At 39.2% G+C, this 21,035-nt stretch overlaps 1 protein-coding gene across 2 annotated transcripts in view; it reads right to left on the bottom strand.

The window, feature by feature from the left end:
• LOC149299853 (protein diaphanous homolog 3-like) overlaps window positions 1–21,035 on the bottom strand; it is a 265,720-nt gene that overhangs the window by 130,775 nt on the left and 113,910 nt on the right. Inside the window, exons 16-20 of one of the 2 annotated variants that reach the window (XM_089485811.1) lie at window positions 17,477–17,483; window positions 17,037–17,125; window positions 16,123–16,217; window positions 9,931–10,032; window positions 8,371–8,610 (exon numbers count right to left, since the gene is read on the bottom strand). In XM_089485811.1, the coding sequence (XP_089341937.1) occupies window positions 8,371–8,610; window positions 9,931–10,032; window positions 16,123–16,217; window positions 17,037–17,125; window positions 17,477–17,483 (533 nt within the window). Of the gene's footprint in view, window positions 1–8,370; window positions 8,611–9,930; window positions 10,033–16,122; window positions 16,218–17,036; window positions 17,130–17,476; window positions 17,484–21,035 lie in introns of both variants that reach the window. The other variant, XM_089485812.1, reaches the window with a different exon arrangement.

A 21,035-nucleotide genomic window follows, 5' to 3' on the forward strand; every position in this document is an offset into this window, starting at 1 on the left:
GCCAAATGTTCCACCAGTCCATTCAGAAAAAAATTTAAGCATCTGAGGTTCACGAATTGACCCAATGATTAAGTAGAACAAAGAAACGCTTCAGACTAAATAAAAAAAAGAATTCAAATACAAAAGAAAAATACAAAGGAACATCTCAGCTTTAAATCTCTTGGTTTATCCTCCTTGTTGTTCATGCTTTAGCGCCGATAGGAGACATGCTCCACAAGGTAAAACAATCATTTGTGCACAAACAATAGCAGAGACATAATTTCTCATTAGGTATCCTTATGTTTCTAGTTACCACAAGGACAATTGGTATCCTGTTCCCTAAGCACCCATTTAAGGTCATAACATCCTAAGATTAGCAAAGCTACAAGGAAGCACTGATTTGCCTGTGATTAAATATCACACACAGCATAAACACTTTACAGACTTAAAAACGGAAAGATATTTGTTTATTTTGATGTGAGAAATACTGAGCGTCTTCATCAACATTCAGAGAATGAAGCAGAAGTCACTCACATCATCATACCAAAATGACAAAGTCCACAAAGTGTGTGTGCATGTGTGTTCCCCCCCCCCCACCCGGGAAAATACTAAACTTAATTTCTTGTTTAATGATGTGATTTGTGCTCTAGCCATCAATATGCCGGCTAGAGCACATGGGGGAGCAAATTTAATTTTGAAGAACTTTATCTTGTATTTCTCTGCATTTTTCTGTTTAAGCAAGAAATTAAGTTTGAAATTCCTTTTTTTTTTTTTTTTTAAACACATGAATAGACTCAAATTATAAACTTTAAAGTAGGGAGGTTTCCCACCACTCAGTCCCCACAACTCTCACCCTCACTGCCCCTTTAGCCACCCCAGCACTCCACTTACACTTTGATCCCCCATATACCCACTCATCCCCAACTGCCTCCAGATATCTCACCCCTAAAACTGTCTTCTCGAGCCACATCAGTCCCCATCGGACAACTAACCCCATCAACTGCACCCTCCAGCCAACCTCAGCCTCCCATCTGACCCCTCTGCTTCCAACTGTCCCCCTCCTTTAGGCTCAGTCTTTCTCTCCTCTCCGCAACTTCTCTATTCAGCCATTACAGACCCCAAGTGCCTCTCTTCAACCACTTTAGCAAAATATCTGCCCCTTTCCTCATTTACCCATCTGCGTGCTTCAGCACCCACATCCCTACCTTTACCAACCAGCTTCAGCGCCTAACATCTACCCCTGACCTCCAAATGCCCTCTTCAGCCCCCTATATGCCACTACAGGTGCCTCAGGCTCCCACTGCTCACTTCAGCAACCATCTGCCCTCTGACTTCCATATGTCCCCTCACACCCAACTGCCTCTTCAGCCTCCCTTAGCACGGTCACCTAACTCTCCTCTGTCCACATTTACCCTTTGAGCCTCCCTTTATTCACCTCAGGCCCCTACCTTCCACCTCATCACCCAAAGATTCATTAACCAAATGCAGTCTACTTCTCTAGCACACAAGACGTTATTTTTTAAAAAAAATCTGACCTAGTGGGCAAGCTGCCTGGGGCAGACATGGCAGCTTGCAAATTTTCATTTGTGCGTCCAATAATATATTATAGATGTAGCCCTGGCACTAGAACTCCTCCAGTTGCCATGGTGATGAACTATGCACCACAGAGTTTTAGATATAGCAGACTGACTGTCCATCAGCCAGTATTATGAACATCTGTGTAAGCCAATCACTTGGGATTTCTGGAAAGGAAAGGGAGGGTCAAGGCATCCATCTTAGAGATTGAGGACCTGAAGAAGAGGAGCCAGGAGTGATGTTCTGTACAGATACCCTGAAGAATCTCGGCCAGGCTTACTGCATATCTGTGCCCCAGAGACTAAAAATCTGAAGCACACTGGGGCAGAAGCAGCTAAATTTAGTCAAGCATGAATTAGTGGTTGTTGGAGTTGAATCCAGCCTCAAAACCTGGTAAAAAATACCTACTCTCTTCCAAAGAACAGACCCTGGGACATGTGAGTTGTTACCAGTTTCTTTCATAAAGTTTTGGTGTCATCCTAACCTGTTATACCAAGATAATACCATCTACTACATTGAAGGGCCCCACCTAAGTGCACCACAGTTTCCCTGGGGAATCTGGGGCTGGGTTACTGCAAATTGGACACAAGCTACACTTTTGTGAGGGGGTATTGTGAAAGGGGGTATTATTGTCTAAATTGTGCTATTGCATTCTGTATAAATGTTAGGTTAAGAGCTGTGTGCTTACATAGTTTATAATTACTGATGTTCTAATATCAGTCTGCTACAATATATTTAGTGGATGTCATTCCTCTTGTGAAAAAGGTTTCTACTGTGTCTGCCTTGTTTTTTTTCTTTTGCTATTGTAGAGTTATTTCCTTAGTAGGTAATATCTCTGAAAGCTTCAGATATCCCAGCTAAGTGGAGGCACTGCGTCATTAGATCCCCAATCTCTCCAAACAATTTGCAGAGGCTCAGGACTACCTGCTATCACTAATATGGAGGTAACCAAGCTGGAGACCAGGTCTCCTTGGCACTACCAAGCTACACCAAGGTTAGTCCAAAAAGTTAAGTGCGGGTAACCAAAATGCGATTAGTGAAGAGTTGGGATGTTCTCAGAGACCTGTGAGCCATGACTTACAAGACAATGCTATAATTTATAACAAATACATCAGAGAGGCACAATAGATGCAGTTACAACAAAATACAGTCTACAGGCATTTTGGGTTGAGTACAGCAGATTTGAATACATTAGGAAAAGTGTTCTCTGTCCTGTAGAGCTTATAGTCTACGGCAACTAATGCTACCAGACAGAGCTTGCAAAAGCATATGTTAGTTATTGACCAAGATGGACAACGTGAGCGTATAAAAAATAAAATAAAAAATAAACGCTTATATGGATTGCATAATGTATATAACTACGGCATCTACTACATTATCGGTATATTTAGACGTTTAACTTGCAATCAATGTCACACTGAACTTGCTATTTTGCTTTTATCAGCATATTGTTTTTGTCGTGTTATGGAATATATATATATATATATATATATATATATATATATATATATATATATATATATGGAGCACTTGGAGGGGGTCTATATAACAAGCACATTTTCAAGCAGACAGAAGATGTGATCAGCTATATTTTATAGTCTAAAGAACAAGCCTGATATCTGTGCGGGGTGATGGGTGAAGCGAAAGAGTCCACAAAAAAGAAAATCGGTAGAACTCGACACTATTCAGTATGGCCGGTAAATTTTCTTTTCTTCTAACTTCCCTGACTTTAGCAGACAAGTAGCTAACAAGCCAAAGGTGTGATAATTACAGCACCCTACAGCCATCATTCAGATTGCTACCTTTCCCCCTCTCTATCCCTCCCACAGTATAAAAAGGGGGGATTAAATGTGTTATATAAAACACAATAAAAGTAATGCTATTTGTCTTTTAATTGCTGCTACTTTCTCTGTAGCAACCAATTGTTCAACACTCTATTTTGCTAAGTGTATTTAACACAATTACATTTCCATAAGCTCTCTACGACGTTATGACCATGAGAAACAAAGCACAAGCTTCTCATTGTTTCTGATTGACAACGTCATTGACAATTCTTTCTCTGTGTGTTGTTACATTGGGGGAAACACTTATCTCATTAGGACAATAATGTATTGACAAATGGCTTGTCAATGCACCCGGGAAAACACATGGTTATCCAGCCAAATACATCTCCCTGCACCTGATACCCTCACCTCCAGTCAGGTCCAGCACTTGCTCGGGGAACCCCGTGTTCAGATGTCTGTTCAGACCCCAGTGCACATGTGTGGAAAGTGTTACCATTGCTTTCAAAGGGAGCAACCGATTGACTGCTTCAAGCAAACAATCTATGACAAGAACCGTCAGATCATGGAGGAGGGCAGCTTCTGCAGGAAAGCCCATCCTGTATGAAGTGCTTTATTTTTATTTTTCCATCTTGGAAGAACACATTAAAAGTACCGTATTTGTTCGATTATAAGACGACCCAAATCTGAATATTAATTTAGGAAAAAAGAAAAAGCCTGAATATAAGACGACCCTATAGGAAAAAAGTTTTACCAGTAAATGTTAATTCATGTAAACTATTTTTTTAATAAAAGCTATGATTGAGAAAATCCCCCCCCCAGTTATGCACATCTGCCCCAGAAATGCCTTATACCCGCTATATGCCACTGTGCCCCATGATATGCCTTTTAACCCTCTAAATGCCACTGTGCCCCATGATATGCCTTTTAACCCTATATGCCACTGTGCTCCATGATATGCCTTTTGACCCCCTATGTGCCACTCTGCCTCCAGAAATGCCTTATACCCCTATATGCCACTCTGGCAGCCGGAAGGAGGTGTGGCTAGCAGCGGGGGTTGTCTGCGTCCATTGCGCAGACCTTCCCCGACTGTCAGAGAGAATTCCCCACACCGGTGCGGGGAACTCTGATCTCTGACAGCCGGGGAAGGTCTGCGCGATGGACGCAGACAACCCCTGCTACTAGCCACACCTCCTTCGTAGACATCTACACGCTGCCCCGGCTACACACCGGGGACTCAGAAGCACCGGTAAGTGGGGGGGGGGGGGGGAGACAGGAGGATCCAGGTCCCCTGCAGCTGCGGGGATCTGGATCTTAGTCGTCTCATAGTCAGACCTATTTGAGGTCCGATTATAATACGACCCCGATTATAAGACGAGGGGTATAATCAAGCAAATAGGGTACTTTTTTATGGATTGTTCAATGGTAAGGGTGTCAGGGACATTATATTGTTCCTTCAACAGGTTTGCCAGAAAGTTGAATCAGACAACCACAATGGGGATTGTGATGTAAAGCCTTGCTGAAAACTTTCATATTTTAAATTAGGTAAAGCATGTTAACAGATGGCCAGCCCTAGTAGATTTTTATATATAAACATAAAGCTCTATTGCAATACTAATGACGAATGACATCAGGATGGTCAAACAGTTCCTTAAGTAAATTCTCAAAAAGGTAGCATGGCCTGATGTGGCAAATCGTTTTGCCCCATGTCTAGGGCTGGAATAAACTTTTATATTGCAAGTTTGACTGCACTCAACTTCTTTTGACCCTTGCCTAAAAAAGTCAGCTGCAAAGTAAAAAGAAAAAAAGGGTTAACAGATGAAAACTACATAGTGTCTGTAAAGTTATAGGGGGACAATAGTTTTAGTTTTCTTTCAATTTATGGATAATCTAGGAATGGTCTCATTCTAAAACTCGTATGCTTTTTAAGTTTGGAAGGAGATAATCTAATGCGCATTTTATTAACCTCAAAAGCCCAAACTCAGCAACAGTTTATGTAACACTTAAAGATGTCTAGGGGAGGGAGACAAGATGGAATCATTAACCAGAGAAGCTTATAATAAGTAGATAAATAACACATTATGCAAAGCAGGGGTGATTTTAATGTAGCCCTGCAGCAAATATTACCCGCACATGCCTAGTAAACAGGAAAATTACCATAACCCTTGTTCCTGCATAGAAGGAAGAGCAGGGATGGGTTAAGATCATCTATGATGTTTGTGTGGCAATGGTCACTTTAATCAGCTAAACAAACTCCTAGAAGCACTGACCCCATAGTTAATAATAATAAATACAAGGTAAAATGGATTCTCACAAACTGAATAACTCAAATTATCAAAAGCAAAACGGATGAGCTGGCAAAAGATACATGAATGTTTTCAGGTGATGCCAAATGACTGTGGTCGTGGAGGACTTACGACATGCTAACCAAAGCTTTGTTAACAATAGTAATAATAACAACAACAACAACAAAAAGTGGCTGTTTCTGATGTTTGCGACTAGCAAATAGTGAAATATTCATTTTACGTCTGTTTCTTAAACTCTCTAAACTTTTTAATCTATCATGGTTACAAAGGCTTCCTACAGCATATTGCATGAGATTGGATCAATGCAGTCAATGTAAAAAGCATTGACACACTGCATTAATCACATTTCAGAGAGATAATTAAATACTGCGATCGCTGCTATAGGATCATTGTTCCAAGACCTAAAGGAAATCTGAGTCAAAAGGGCAATAGGTGATGAGAGTCAGATAATGGGCTATGTGTACAATAAAGACAAGTAAAAACAAGTAAATAGAAATACAGTTAACACTGCACCTTCCACCACACAAGCACAAAATAGCAACGCCTCTATGTAAAGGCTGCCTGAAAATACATAATAGCATGAACATGTTAAGACATATTACTACAGATGAACAAGGACTCTGCTCTTGTGAGTTTATAATCTACTGGGTGATTGGGGGGCTGCTTGGGTGAGGATGACTTGATTGTAGCAAGGGAAATCTGGATAACTGTTGAGATCTTGGGGATGATGGATGCAGATCGAGCATGTTGGGAGGGTAAATGGTGGATCTTTAGTCTCCTGGAGGAAAGGCTGAGCTGGCACTGCATAATGCATAATGAATGAGTTATTTAAAGTCATTGTGCTGACTTGATTATAAAATTATAATTGTATAAGGCTCAGCCTTTCTACCAGGAGAAGCGCACCAGTCTTGGCCATTCATAATGGGTAACAAGGTCAGGAAGCTAAAACTCTCACCCAACCTTCTGACAAAATTAACACACTTGTGTCGGGTAGGATAATGGTTTATAAAAGACATTTACAGGACAGGGGCCAAATACTGAATCTTACCAAAAGACAACACATGCACTTACAAATTAAATTATTAGTGTGTGCTGTGACAACAAATACATTACATTACATAAAGATGCTCATCACCTTTATGTTAGAGACTCTAGAAAGGAGTATTTACTCCTGTCTGCAATAAAAGCTTTTTTCCACCTAAGTTTGTCTGAACACAGCACTACATCTCCATGTTTTCATGCATTCCCTTGGTTCTTAGATTGTTCTGCCCAGCACACACACGGCTATTTAATAATACAGACAGGGTGTGAAATTGATGTAAACAGCACCGTTTACACTCGTTCTTGTATAGGTCACTGAGTCTACTGATTTGATCTGAATTTTGTAGCATTTATTTTGAGCTGTGATTCTGCTACCTGAGTCATTTTTAGGGCTGCAACTAGCGATTATTTTTATAATTGATTAGTAGGCCGATTATTTCTTCGATTAATCGGATAAATAAAAAAATATGCACATTTTTCATTTATTTAAAATAGTGTAATGAACAAACTGGGTGTTAAAAACATCAGAATAAAAAACTTAAATTTACATTAACATATCATTAACCCTTTTATCTCTATCACAATGGCATTTCTCTTATTCCCTTCTTATTTTACTGACATAATAAAAGCTAAATTTTAACGGTACCAGAACCCAAACACAATATTTCTTAAACTAGGTTTTTATACCTTCTATATGCCAATCTGCCTCCCTCATATGCCACTGTGCCCCAGATATGTCTAACAGCCCCTGCTATGCCTTACACCCACTATATGCCAATGTGCCCCCAATGCCTTATACCTCCCTATATGCCACTCTGCCCCCGTAATATGCCTTATATCCCCATATGCCACTGTGCCCCCCCTTATTTGCCTTATATATGCCACTGTGCCCACTGATATGCCATACTGGCCCTAGATATGTCTTATACCTCCTATAAGCCAGTATGCTCCCTAATATGCCTTATACCCCCCCTCCAATACTCCCTGGTGGAGGCAGCCGGTGAACCTCCACCGCTGGCCGTCACATTCGCTAGACCTTCTATAACTGAGCACCGGAGCATTTGCTCTGAAAAGACCCTTATCTTATAGTCGATAAAACGACAACAATTTTCATTATCGATTAGTTGTTTCAGCCCTAGACATTTTCACTACAGCATTTCAGAGAAAAAAAAAAACCTTCATGTAATCACTTCAAATACGTACATACCTAGTGGTTTACTGTAACTTGTTTCAAACAAGCACTACTTGATAAATCTGGTAAACCTACATCCTCTGTGTATCCATGATCCATCCTTATTTCAAACAATCTAATATCATCCGAGACATATCATCAAATTAAGTGTACAGTCATGGAATTCAAGGGCTATTAAGTAAACAGGTTTGTATGATAACATTTCAACCCCCACCTTAACTATGCATCATAAAGGGCCAACACCTTTGAGTTTATCCTGTAAACCTGCCCTGTATAGGGCAAAGTTGATGCTCAGTGTTATAGATGATAAGCAGTCCTTCATTTTGTAAAGAAAGTGAATGATATATTTGTGACTTACCTAGATAACTGCTTGTTTTTTGTGAAACATCACTGTTTAGACAATGTAAATGCACATATGTATGTATGCCATCGTAAAAACTGTTATTGTCATGATCTATAAATGGAGGTAAATGAAGATGGGTACAACATGACTTACTTTGCAAAGAGAGTTCAGTTCAAAACCGAATGTTTGTGCGTTACGAGAGCCAGCGTTCATGTAGTTTCCTATAAGTAACACAATCTCCAGTAATTTAGCAAAGCTTTTACTTTTCTTTATCTCCTCACATGCTTCGCTGACAGCCATAATATCAGGTTTGATGTTGTTTACTTGCTCCTCAAATTGAAGACGAAATAAAATGGAGTTGAGTCGTGGAATCAGCTTCTTCACGTTGCTCATCTGATTAAAGACAGGAGATTATTATTTTTTTAATCACAACAGATAATCTGTTACTTTTTTTAAAGAAAGCATGTAATATAATTACGAATAGCTACTTTTTGTGAATCATATTTGGGATCTACAAAAAAATAACCTCTGCAATACAAATGTTTCCAAGTCATGAACTGTAGATGACCAGAAAGTTAACCGGTGAGGCTAACTTCTCTTATGTGAAGGAGGTTGGGATGGATGAAGCCATTTCATCAAGATATTAACCAATAACACCCCAAAGTGAAATATTTTTCTATGTTAGAGCAAAATATGTGTTGTCAAAAGATGTACAAGAAAAAAAAATCCCCTGATAGGAACTGTAAGTTTCTTGGAGATTTCTGGCAGCAAAGCTCCTTAGATAAAAGACAGACATAAAAAACGGAGTAAGAGTTCAGTAACTTCAAACACACACCTCCTAAAGGCAGCATCTCTATATGGCAGAAGAGCAAGCCTGGAAAACCAGTGTGTTAATCTGTACCATTCAGTTCAGTGGAGGCTCCTCTCAGTTCAAGACAAAGACTTCTCTCAGTTCAGCACAAAGTCAAGACAAAGACTCCTCTCAGCTCAAGACAATGTCAAAAGTTTGGGTAGAATGTACCTTCAAACCTTTTATCTCACCTGCTTCCAACGACGACTAGGAAAATCACACAATATTGGGCATATCACCTCCCCCTTTGTATTTTTAGACTGCGCACATAGCCGTACATTATCTGGGGACTAAATAAACAGCTTCATATAAAACTCCAAAAAGTCTCTATCTGATCAGGTAAGGTTGATCATTCTCATGCATGGATGTGAAATGTCTTTAGCTCAGAAAATCATTTTGCAAATCTTAAGAGTGGCTGGCTAGGTAAATGTTTACCCTTCTGACAGGTAAGCCTTAATGATTATTATTTACATCACATGATAAATAAGGATCATCTTTCCTTGGGACTACCCGCAGTACATTTACCAACTAATTTATTAGAACTTTCCTTCTGCACATTTTCCCAGTCATAATGACGTCATTTCAAAAATACAGCTGTGCATAAATCGTATTCACCGTGACCTTTTAGCTGAAAAGCATTTATGGGAATTAGCACTGATAATACTGTATATCTCAACACCTTTTATCACACGGCTATAAAAAGCTGTCTGGTATTGGAGTGGATTTACATGTCCTTTATCCTCTATTTAACCTATTCAGTTTGACACAAATGCAATTTTACCAAGTGACAACTCATTTTAAACAGGAAAATGACAATCCAGTTATATTAAAATATGGGGTGAAGATAAGCATATGGTACTCACCACAACACCAAACTGTTCCGGCTCAGACAGACTGGCGTAATCCCCTTTGAGTTTGGCCAGGGCATTCAACTGTGTTTGCTCAGGCATATGTTTTATCAAATTCTGTTTCGGGGGGGAAAATATATAGCCTTAAGTCTACATCTTCCAACACATTGATAATTAACGGTAATTAAATATTAAACATTAGGCAATTTAAATATATTTACAACAAGCAAAAGAACCATAAAAAAAAATATGAAATAGTACAGTAAATACATGTAGGCGTAAGATACTTTTTAAAGACACAGAAGGGAATACAAAACTCAGGTAGTAAAATCAATGAGAAATTAAATATATAATCTATTGATTTTAGTTGAAGGGCACTAAATATTTTGTTACCTAGCAAAAAGGTTACTATTTTTTGACCATCAAAATTTGTACTTTTGTACTTAATGTAATTTTGGCCCATTTGTTTCTGGACAACAAATTCCGTTTTCTACCTATTCGTTTTGGACGAAAATCAGGGACTTTTACTTTGGGAAACAAAATGTGTTTGTTGTTGGTCATCCACATTCACTCTCACACTCTCTGAATGTCTTTCTACGCTCTGAACCGACCGCTTCCTCATCTCAGAGCTCTGCTTCTTTTCTAGAATCCTCTTCATGTTCTTATTCTAATTCGCCTTCTTGTTCTCTCTTCATTCACATCTCCACAGACATGACCTCCTGGGGAACTTCCGCAAAAATGCTGGAGGTTCCGTTGACATCCTCCAATCTGGAGAAGGGCTTGTCACAGGAAGGTCAGCCATTTTGAGTACGTTCAGGGGGGTTATCTTCAAACAAAATTCTCCAATCTGGGGAGAGGATGTCCTCATAAGCTCTATCATTTCTGCGGAAGTTCACCAGAAGGTTATGTCCGTGGAGATGCTGACAAAGACAGTAGAAAGAAAAGCAAAGAACAAGATGACAAAGAAGATGCTAGAGAAGAAGCAGAGCTGTGAGACACTGAAGTGGCTGGTAGAGAAGGTAGGGAAACATTCAGAGAGTGAATGAGTGTTAAAGAGCGTGATTGAGGGTTTGAGAGAGTAGATGAACACACAAAATGTGAATGAAAATTCGTAGCCTCTTCCTTTCTGGTCGTTTTGCCTCCCTTTTAGAGGTTTATACAAATTGAGGAATATGCCAATTTTGTTAAGTTTGAAATTCGATCAAATCCAGATTCACAAGTGTACTAACTAGTTATAGCTGAAAGGTGCCATTCTACTTAGACAAAACTCTAATTCCACTATCTAGAATTTTAAGAGTTTAATCACATAAAAGCAAAACTGAACGCCTTAAGAACTTTTTTCAGTTTCTATGGAATCTGTGCATGCTTTAGTGTCACATGACAATTAAGAATTACTGACTTTAGTTACAAAACGGTTAAATTTGGAGTGGGTGGAACAGCACCTTTAAAAAGGTTATTCACTATAGAGGAGTACTAAACACCCTTCTCACAGGAGAATGATATCAGGGTCTGTTTGTAAGGCAAGAGCAAGAAGAAACCCAAAATATAGGTTTATTTACCATAAATACTAGAATTCTATAATATAAAAATCTTCAATTTCCTTTTTTCTCAGGATAGCGGTGAGAGCAGTTTAGGACATGAAGTTCTTCCACCGAGTGTCACAAAATTAAGTACATTAAATCACAAATCTCCGAATCAATTACACTATTTGACAAAAAAAAACAAGCTATAGATATTTTCCATGAATACAATTAAGATAAAATAAAATAAAAGCTCTGGCAGCTACAGATCCCCTTAAGTGTTTCCTCTTATTGTTTAGTGAAGTAATGCAATGACTACTTAAGTGAAAGAAACATGTTTAATGTAGTGCAAAGAGGCAAGAATTTGGTTCGGGGATAAACTGGAATATGACAGTTCCCAATTACTGCTCTATTGGTCACTAAGAGATTGCTTCATTAAAGTATGCACTGGACTGGTGAACGGCAGAACATGTATAATAGGAATTGTAGCCCACAGCAGGTGGGCATTTCTCAGATGGTATATTGGTTAATAAAGGAATAAGCTGCTTACCACCTGTGATCAACCCCCCTTCCCTTTATTATAGTTTGAAGATTTTAATGTTTAGTAAAGTAGTGCTATTTTCCATGAGATTTGCAATAGCTGCAATGAACTCATTTGAATTGAAAGTCACTACAAACTTTATATACAATTTATTAAGAAATTCTGCTATACAAAGAAAAATGTTGGCATTAAATAACTCTTAAAAAATGGATGCAGAGAGCTATAACGCTGCATGTCAGTGCATCTGTATGTGCATTTGCATGCGCGTACCTCTGCTCCCTCACTGCATGCCATGTGTGCTCCTGTATCCTACTCCACTTTCAGTCTTTTTCCATCAGTGCTGCTCGTTTAAACAGTGAGATCTAACTATGTATTATGTAAAGCAAATGTAACCCTTTCAGCTGGGAAAATTCATCGGAGGTGATCATTCATCACGTGTAGCTAATGGCCTGAGAAAACCGTTTTCATCTCATCAGAACTCAGTCACAGCTCAACGCTTAGGGAACTAACTGCTCTGCCTCTCACTTCTCAATGACGCTCTCACAAGGTTTGTTTCGCTTTCTAAATGTCAAAGTAGAAATTCTAATATAACAGCATCCAACTCATGTTATCTCACCAGGCTGGTGGTAAGAAGACAGCCCCTTACAACTGTAGTGGCCTTGAATCATCCTTGAAGACCAAGGACGTATCCTCTATGACATGGGGTTTTGGCACTGGCAGATATTTAACCATGGTCAGTCTAGTCTCCCCCTGAAAGCTGGGGCCAAAATGTGTGGTCCTGAGCTGTCAGACCGAATGTAACAATGCTCTAATAGAGCCCCATTACATTCGATATGCATTACTGATATCGCCTGGGAATCAGTCAGCATGCACATCGGTATTTATTTATGTAATTGCTGTGCTGGGGAACCCTTATGTAATGTAATAAAAAAAATTTAAAAAAATACATCAAATCTAGCCCTTTGAGAAAATTTAATAATACCCTTCCCATCCCCTACTGCACTCCTCAGTTACCTAAAAAAATTAGATATTTGAAAAAAAACAACAATGTGCTGACTACGGTTTAGGAAAAAACAATATAAGGCAATTTGAAAATAGGGCACTGGGTTTACTGCTGAATATAAAAGCATGTTTTGTTTTTTTCTGCAGTTGCTTATTTTCTGGACAATAAAATAGTGGTATTTTAACACTTTCCATGCAGTAACTACCACTAGCTTTTTGTCAAAGTACCGTATTTGCTCGATTATAAGACAAGGTTTTTTTCAGAGCAAATGCTCTGAAAAATACCCCTCGTCTTCTAATCGGGGTCGTCTTCTAATCAGACCTCAAATAGAGTCTGATTAGGAGACTAAGATCCAGATCCCCCGCACCGCTGCAGGGGACCTGGATCCTCCTGTCTCACCCCCCCCCCATCATACACACTTACCGGTGCTTCCTGCTGTATTGCCGGGGCAGCGGGTTGACGTCTACGCGATCCGCGTAGACAACGTCCGCTGCAGCCGGAAGGAGGTGTGGCTAGCAGCGGGGGTTGTCTGCGTCCGTCGCGTAGACCTTCCCCGACTGTCAGAGATCTCTGATCTCTGACAGCCGGGGAAAGTATACGCGACGGACGCATACAAACCCCCGCTGCCAACTCCACCTCCTTCCGGCTGCAGCAGAAGGCGACGTCAACCCGCTGCCCCGGCTGGAAGCACCGGTAAGAGAGGGCTGAGAGGGGAGAGAGGGGAGAGAGGAGAGAGGAGAGGGGAGGGGAGGGGGGGGAGAGAGTGTGTGTGTGTGTGTTAGTTAAATGGGGGCATAGGGCATTTCTGGAGTGGCGTTAAGGGGGCATTTAATAGAGCACTCTGCCTCCTGAAATGCCTTATACCTCCCTATATGCCACTCTGCCCCATAATATGCCTTTTAACCCCCTAAATGCCAGAGTGGCATATAGGGGTATAAGGCATTTCTGGAGGCAGAGTGCTCTATACAATGCCTTTTAACTCCCTTAATGCCACTCTGCCTCCTGAAATGCCTTATACCTCCCTATATGCCACTCTGCCCCATAATATGCATTTTAACCCCCTAAATGCCAGAATGGGATATAGGGGTATAAGGCATTTCTGGAGGCAGAGTGGCATATAGGGGGTCAAAAGGCATACCATGGGACACAGTGGCATATAGAGGGTTAAAAGGCATATCATGGGCCACAGTGCCATATTGGTGTGGCAAGCCTGGGGGCAGATGTGCGTAACTGGGGGACAGGCTGGAAAATACAAGAAATAAAAACAAAAAAAATATTTTTCTCAATCATAGCTTTTATTAAAAAAAATAGTTTACATGAATTAACATTTACTGGTAAAACTTTTTTCCTTTAGGGTCGTCTTATATTCAGGCTTTTTCTTTTTTCCTAAGTTAATATTCAGATTTTGGGGGGTCGTCTTATAATCAGGGTCGTCTTATAATCGAGCAAATACGGTAGTCATTTTGTGTGTGATTAAATTACTATCGCAAACATTGGCAAAGGCTGGTGATAGAGATAATCTACGGAAAGTGTTAAAATACTACCATTTGAAATACCCTGGTTGTCAAAAATACCCTAGTTCTCAAAAATATATGGTTTGATGGTCGTAAAATGATTTGGCTGGCTTTAAACACGTCCCTAGTAGGGCATGGCCAGATTTAAAAAAAATTGTTTTGAAATAGCAACATGCTGCTTGTACTTATTGCTTTAGAACTTGCAAAAAGAGGAAAAAGCTGCACTGGTTATTCTATTTAGCAGGTTTTTTTCATTAGGATTTCTAGACGAGTAAAAGTCAAAGGGTGTTTTTTTTTCATTTTGCACTATACTTTATCATTATCTAAACAAAGCAATTTTTCTCTAAAAATTTTAGCTTAACACAAAACGCAGAAACGTTAAAACAGCAGGGGCAAGAAGGGTAAGGAAATTAAAAAACAGAACCGGTACTTAACGGGGTAAGGAGACTTTTTGCCCCCTCACTACAGATGTCCTCCTGAAAACTTAATGTAAAGAAAGCTGCTTCCATGGTATCCATATCAGGTGGGATTTTATGTATATATATACTGTTATTTTAATACCGTATTGGCTCGGATATAGGCCGCCCCCGTATATAGGCCGCACCCTAAAAGTTTGGTGCTTTTTTAAAGAAAAAAAACATGCTGCCACTCTGTGTCCCCCCCCCGAGATATGCTGCCACTGTCCTCCCTCCCCGAGATATGCTACCACTGTCCTCCCCCCCCCGAGATATGCTGCCACAGTCCTCCTCCCCCCCGAGATATGCTGCCACAGTCCTCCCTCCCCGAGATATGCTGCCACAGTCCTCCCTCCCCGAGATATGCTGCCACTGTCCTCCCTCCCCGAGATATGCTGCCACTGTCCTCCTCCCTCCCCCCCCCACGGAATATGCTGCCACTGTCCTCCTCTGCCCCCCCCCCGGCACCGGAAGTTGTATACGCGTATTGCGTAGATGTCCCCCGCCGGCCCCGCAAGACACTCGGAAGTCTGCTCCGGTAAGTCGGGGGGGGGCAGAGGTAAAACGCATCGTGCGGACGGTCCGCACGATGCGCTCAGATAACCTCCCGTGCCGGCACCCCCCCGTGCGTCGGGCGCTAGACCCCGAATATGGGGAAAATTCCCCGAACACTTCCCGAACACTTTAAAGACTTAAAGTGGGGGGGAAAAGTGCGGCCTATATTCGAGCCAATACGGTATGTAAAATGCTGAATGTTGGAAAAGTTATTGATCTGTTTTAAAGCTCTGGGAGTAAAGCAGACTCACAGTTTCACTGGGGTTTTTTTAAGCAATAAAGAAGCTTTTGAGACCTACATTTTGGAATGTTTCAAATGAAGTCTGCATCTATCTCTCAGGATATCATGGAGAGAATGGTCTACAAAAACCAAAAGGTAGCAAGAGAAATACCACAGGCACAGAAGAAAAATCAATAAAGCCATATTAGCCAAGAAAAAATGAAGTCTGTAAGTTGATATCTTTTATCGGGCCTACAGAGAAAAGTTTACATAAGCTTGCAGGACCAGGGTTGTACTCCTCAGCTTTCATTACACTACCAGTTGTTTAATAGTTTAATGGATAGAAATGTAGAATATATCAATTATTTGAAACCTTAAATCATTCAATTACTGGTTTACCTGGACCATGGACTCTGACAGTTGTGTTTCATCAATTTCAAGTATTACCCGTTTTATTTGATCATAAGGCAATCTGTATGATCCCAAGAAGATAGCTGGAAATATACAAAACAAAAAATAAATACCCAATATATAAGATAACAAGTGTTAAAAAAAAAGCAAAGAGAAGGGGGAAAATGTCAATCAGTAGCACATGCAGGGAACAAATTTAAAAAAATTCTAAACAAACATCCTAGGCTGAAAAGGATTCCATATTTTTCAGGGAATAAAAATGTGTTATTAACACCCTTAGCACAGCTGTCCTTACTGCTAATCTTAACAAAATGCAGGTATTAGTATTTGACAACCCAGTGAAATCAACTTATCTCCTTCACAGTATTTGACAGGTACACTGGCAGAATATTACAAAAATATGTTTTTTGTTTTTTTTTTAAATCCCTTTTTTGCGCCAACAATCCAACCTCAAATTACCTGCCCAACCGTGAGTGATTTTGTTACAATACTAAAGTGTGTGTGTGTGTGTATATATATATATATATATATATATATATATATATATATATATATATATATACACACACACACACACACACACTTCTATAACAAAGGTCTGACTGAAGTAGCTGTCAATCTCTGGAACCGTTTTTAATAATGTTCAGACATGTTCACTTTAATACAGTTATATATTTCTTACTAGACAAGCAATAAGGAATTGTGATTGTCCCCAATGAAACACACTGATATCATTGACAACGTCTTCATTGAGCTGGAATAAGTTACAGATACTGGGATTTTAATGTGGGCAGCCCTTGTAGTTCGCTGCCCCCCCCCCCCCACCCCACGTCACTGCCTGTGCCCAATAAGCAACACTTAAATCTCACAGCAAGCTCATGCATGGAGAATTCTCTACTTACATAGATTTTGGGCAATTTTAGGCTCCAGCACTTTTAGTTCCTTTATCCTTTTCTTGGTACAAATACTATCTTCAAAATCATCATCTTTCCTTACTGTTTTAAAGATAAAGAATAAATATTATGTAAAAAAAATAGTTTATCAGTAATATTTTATCAACATATACAGCAACAAAAACACATAAGTGAAGATTTATTGCATGTAAACAATACATTTAGAGAAAGCTTGCAACATGCAAAAGCAATACTGTATTGAAGAAAAATGAAATAAAGTGTTATATTTGTTGCATTCGTATGCATTGTGAGGACAAATAGGTTTGGTTGTAATCTGTATAGATCGAGTTTATACAAATTCTATTATAATTAACTAGAAATCTGAGGGGGGAGGCATTTGTTGTCATATTTCCTCCTGTAAGCTTGCAAAACAAGCTAGATATGTCAACTGCTTCTCTTACACAACTATACATCTGCAGCTATATCTATATTGTATAAGAACACTGTTACAGAGTATAGATAATGTATAATTAACATTGTGAGATTGCATGATTTTAATCTAATCTCTTCTTATTGCTTAATCGACATAACATGACATATATCCTTCTAGCCAGGATATTGCAGAAGAGTTGAACACTTTAACTCTCCGACATCACTATACATTACAAGGGGCCATCCCCCACAAAAAGCATTGTTCCGGCCCTGTATAATGCATGATTAATGTGGGGAGTTGGTTTAGCTTTGCATTACACAGGGTAAGTCCATTATATTTATTAGGTTTCATTTTGTTCTATTTTCTTTGTTCATTCTTGTTATTCTCATTTTAATGCAAAACGCATACATAAAATGACTGGCGATTAATCTTCACTGCATATGGAAGGCAGTACAATCATGTTCCCTGCAGTTTAACCCATTTCTGTAATAAGAATGTTATGTATATTGAAGCCATTTGACCAATTTCTACTACTCAAAACAAAAAGGGGAGATTCTGGGCATGACCCAGACATTTACAAGTACAAGAAATACCGTTTGTCATATAAGTGGAACAGCACCTTTTAAAGTGCTGTAAATTGATGTCTGGTGTACTTCAGAACAGGCCGTATTGCCATTTTAAAATTATTATGCAGACTGTAAGCAATGGACCTGAAACATATTTTGCTAAGAAAGTTCAGAAGTTTGAGAAACAGCCAAACTGTACATTACATTTCTCAGTTCATATTATTTTTATTCAATTTCCCTAAAAGATGTTTTTACATCGTACCTACCTCGATTACATAAAACCCCTTTTTTGTTTTAATAATTCAGCATCTGCACTAGAGAATCATATTTTAAAGGATGTGCTAAGAACTGAAAGTCAATTGAGGTAATGCTACTAAAACTAGGAAGCAGAGTGCAGCGAGGAATTGATGTACCCAATATCTACCGTGCAGACTAAAAGCAACATACTATAAAATGGAATTAGACCTAAACAAGGAACTGCCTATAGCTGGGAAAAGGCCAAGGCAGACCTGCAGTCTTCTAATAACCTGCTTATACAGGGAACTTACGGATTTCATTAAGCAGAGGCTGCCATTCCAATTCTTTAGAGGGGGAAGAAAAAAAATAGATATATGTGAAAGATACATTCAGGGGCGTAACTAGAAACCACAGGGCCCTGGTGTGAAAATTCCCCCTGGGCCCCCAACTTCAACAGCTAGTCTGTGCCATCATTACCCCTTGCCTTCCCCCCTTCCAACATACAACATATGTAAACACACAAATCACACACTCATACTTACACATCCATTCTGTAACACACACACAAAAGTACACACATTCTCACACACACGCGTACACATCCATGCTCACAAACACACACAAGCGCACAAGCATGCATTCCATGCTTAAACACACACAAGTACACATCCATCAAAGTGGACTTTTTAAATAAATAAAAAAATATATATATTTTAGCAAACGGAGGACATTAGAAATGTTTCCCTAAAGCATTAACAAGTTGTGAAAATGATTGTATTGTGGTAGTGGTCCCTGAAAAGGATGTTTCTCCCCCTTGACATCTACCGGCCCATTGCAAAACCCTTATCTTCTTCCAGTACTTATGTGTCAGGTTGCAAGGCAGGTTGCAAGGCTAGTACATTGGAGTGAGCAGCAGCAGAAAATGGGGCATGTTACAAATGGCAAGCCATGAAAAACATAGGTCTTAATGTGTCTAACTTAAACAAAATAGGTCTACTAGAAAGTGTTATTTAAGCAATAAAAGCAGAATAATCCAAGTCTTCCCTCATCTCCAATGAATATATGTGTCAACTCCAGGGACACCTGTGTCTGATATGTCAATAGAGATATAGTGTAACGTTGAATTAATTGTCATATAGACTATGAAGCTTTCTGCTGATGCATGCTGCAGCGGAGGAATTTGCATCTATATGGTGCATGCTCATGTCACCACAGCCAATAACAATACATGTCTCAAAAAATGCCTACAAAGGCAGGTACGTCTCAGAGGAACGCATGGAAACCTCAAGTGACCTGCTGACTCCATCAATTTCAATGCTACGCTATAGCAGCTGTTGTATTACCTCCGTTAACTTTATTTGCATGTTTAATATATATATATATATATATATATATATATATATATATATATATATACACACACACACATTCATACGCACACACACATTTGTGTTTAACCCTTATCTGTGTTATATAAAATAGAGAGATTATGGTAAATGGTTGGACGGGCACTCTAATACAAATGGTTAATTTGTGAGAGAACATAAGATTGGGTAGCCATTGTCAAGGCTGACAGTTTGCCCTGACTATGGCTAGTAAAGACATCATGAGCTATTAGCATGATTTCATACATAAATATATTCTCACACTTAAGATCTGGGTTTAAGAGGGCACTTAAAGCCAAACATCATGTAAAGGAGTCTTTGAACTGCAGTCTAAAACACCGTTAATTTATGGTCAGGTATAACACAAGTGAGCAAAAGCATCAGTTCCTGCAATAAAAGTTAGGTAAGTTCCCTACCAAAGTAAATAGTAGCACAATGCCATTGGGGACATCAAAAAGAGATGCACCTGGAGCCCATTATCATAATCCATTATTTCCTGATCCATCCTGGCATCATTTTAGCAGACTTTAGGCAACAAAACATGCATCAGCAAGATGGCAGCACCCACTATATGTGGGTATATAAATATATATATTTAAATGACAACTTGTAGTGAAAAGAAAAAAATATGGCTAACATATAGTACATGTGTGTATGTATTAATAATTGAGAATGGTTTGGAATATTAGGTAGAAGAAATATAAATCATCTACTAGATTTTTTATATATATACACATATATACATATATATATATATATATATATATATATACACACACCTCAGAACATAATTCTATAATTATATAATTTTTTTTTTACTATACCTTTTGAGGTGTACATATCAGCTGTGCGACACTCTGTATAGTTTTTTTTTTTACTTTCTGGGTTTGCTATGTATACTTGCAGAAAGTGTATTGAGGCTGTTGTGCGTAGAAAGTGTATAGAGAGATGGTTGTGCGTAGAAATCATAGTAGATCAGCAGTGTCTGAAATACTCAGACCAGCCCGTTTGGCACCAACAACCATGTAACGTTCAAAGTCACTTAAATCCCTTTTCTTCCCTATTCTGATGGTCGGTTTGAACTTCAGCAAGTTGTCCTGACCACGTCTACATGCCTAAATGCATTTAGTTGCTGCCATGTGATTGGCTGATGAGCTATTTGCGTTGACAAGCAATTGAACAGGTGTATCTAAAAGTGGTTGTCCAAAGGGTATTCTGTAAAGAGCCAGTCAACCAACAAGCTCTACGTAATGCTTTTGTAATGAATCTATGGGTGTTTTGTATATGAAATTAATATTTGTAATGGAGATTTATGACCTTGCATCTTTTTATAATTTAAAACAAAATGTACGAGTTGTGTGTAAACTCATACTCCAGTATTCCATAG

Source organism: Sceloporus occidentalis, unplaced genomic scaffold, assembly GCF_023333645.1.
Source record: "Sceloporus occidentalis isolate IW3139 unplaced genomic scaffold, rSceOcc1.0.p SCAF_27, whole genome shotgun sequence".
In the NCBI taxonomy this organism is placed as follows: Eukaryota; Metazoa; Chordata; class Lepidosauria; order Squamata; family Phrynosomatidae; genus Sceloporus; species Sceloporus occidentalis.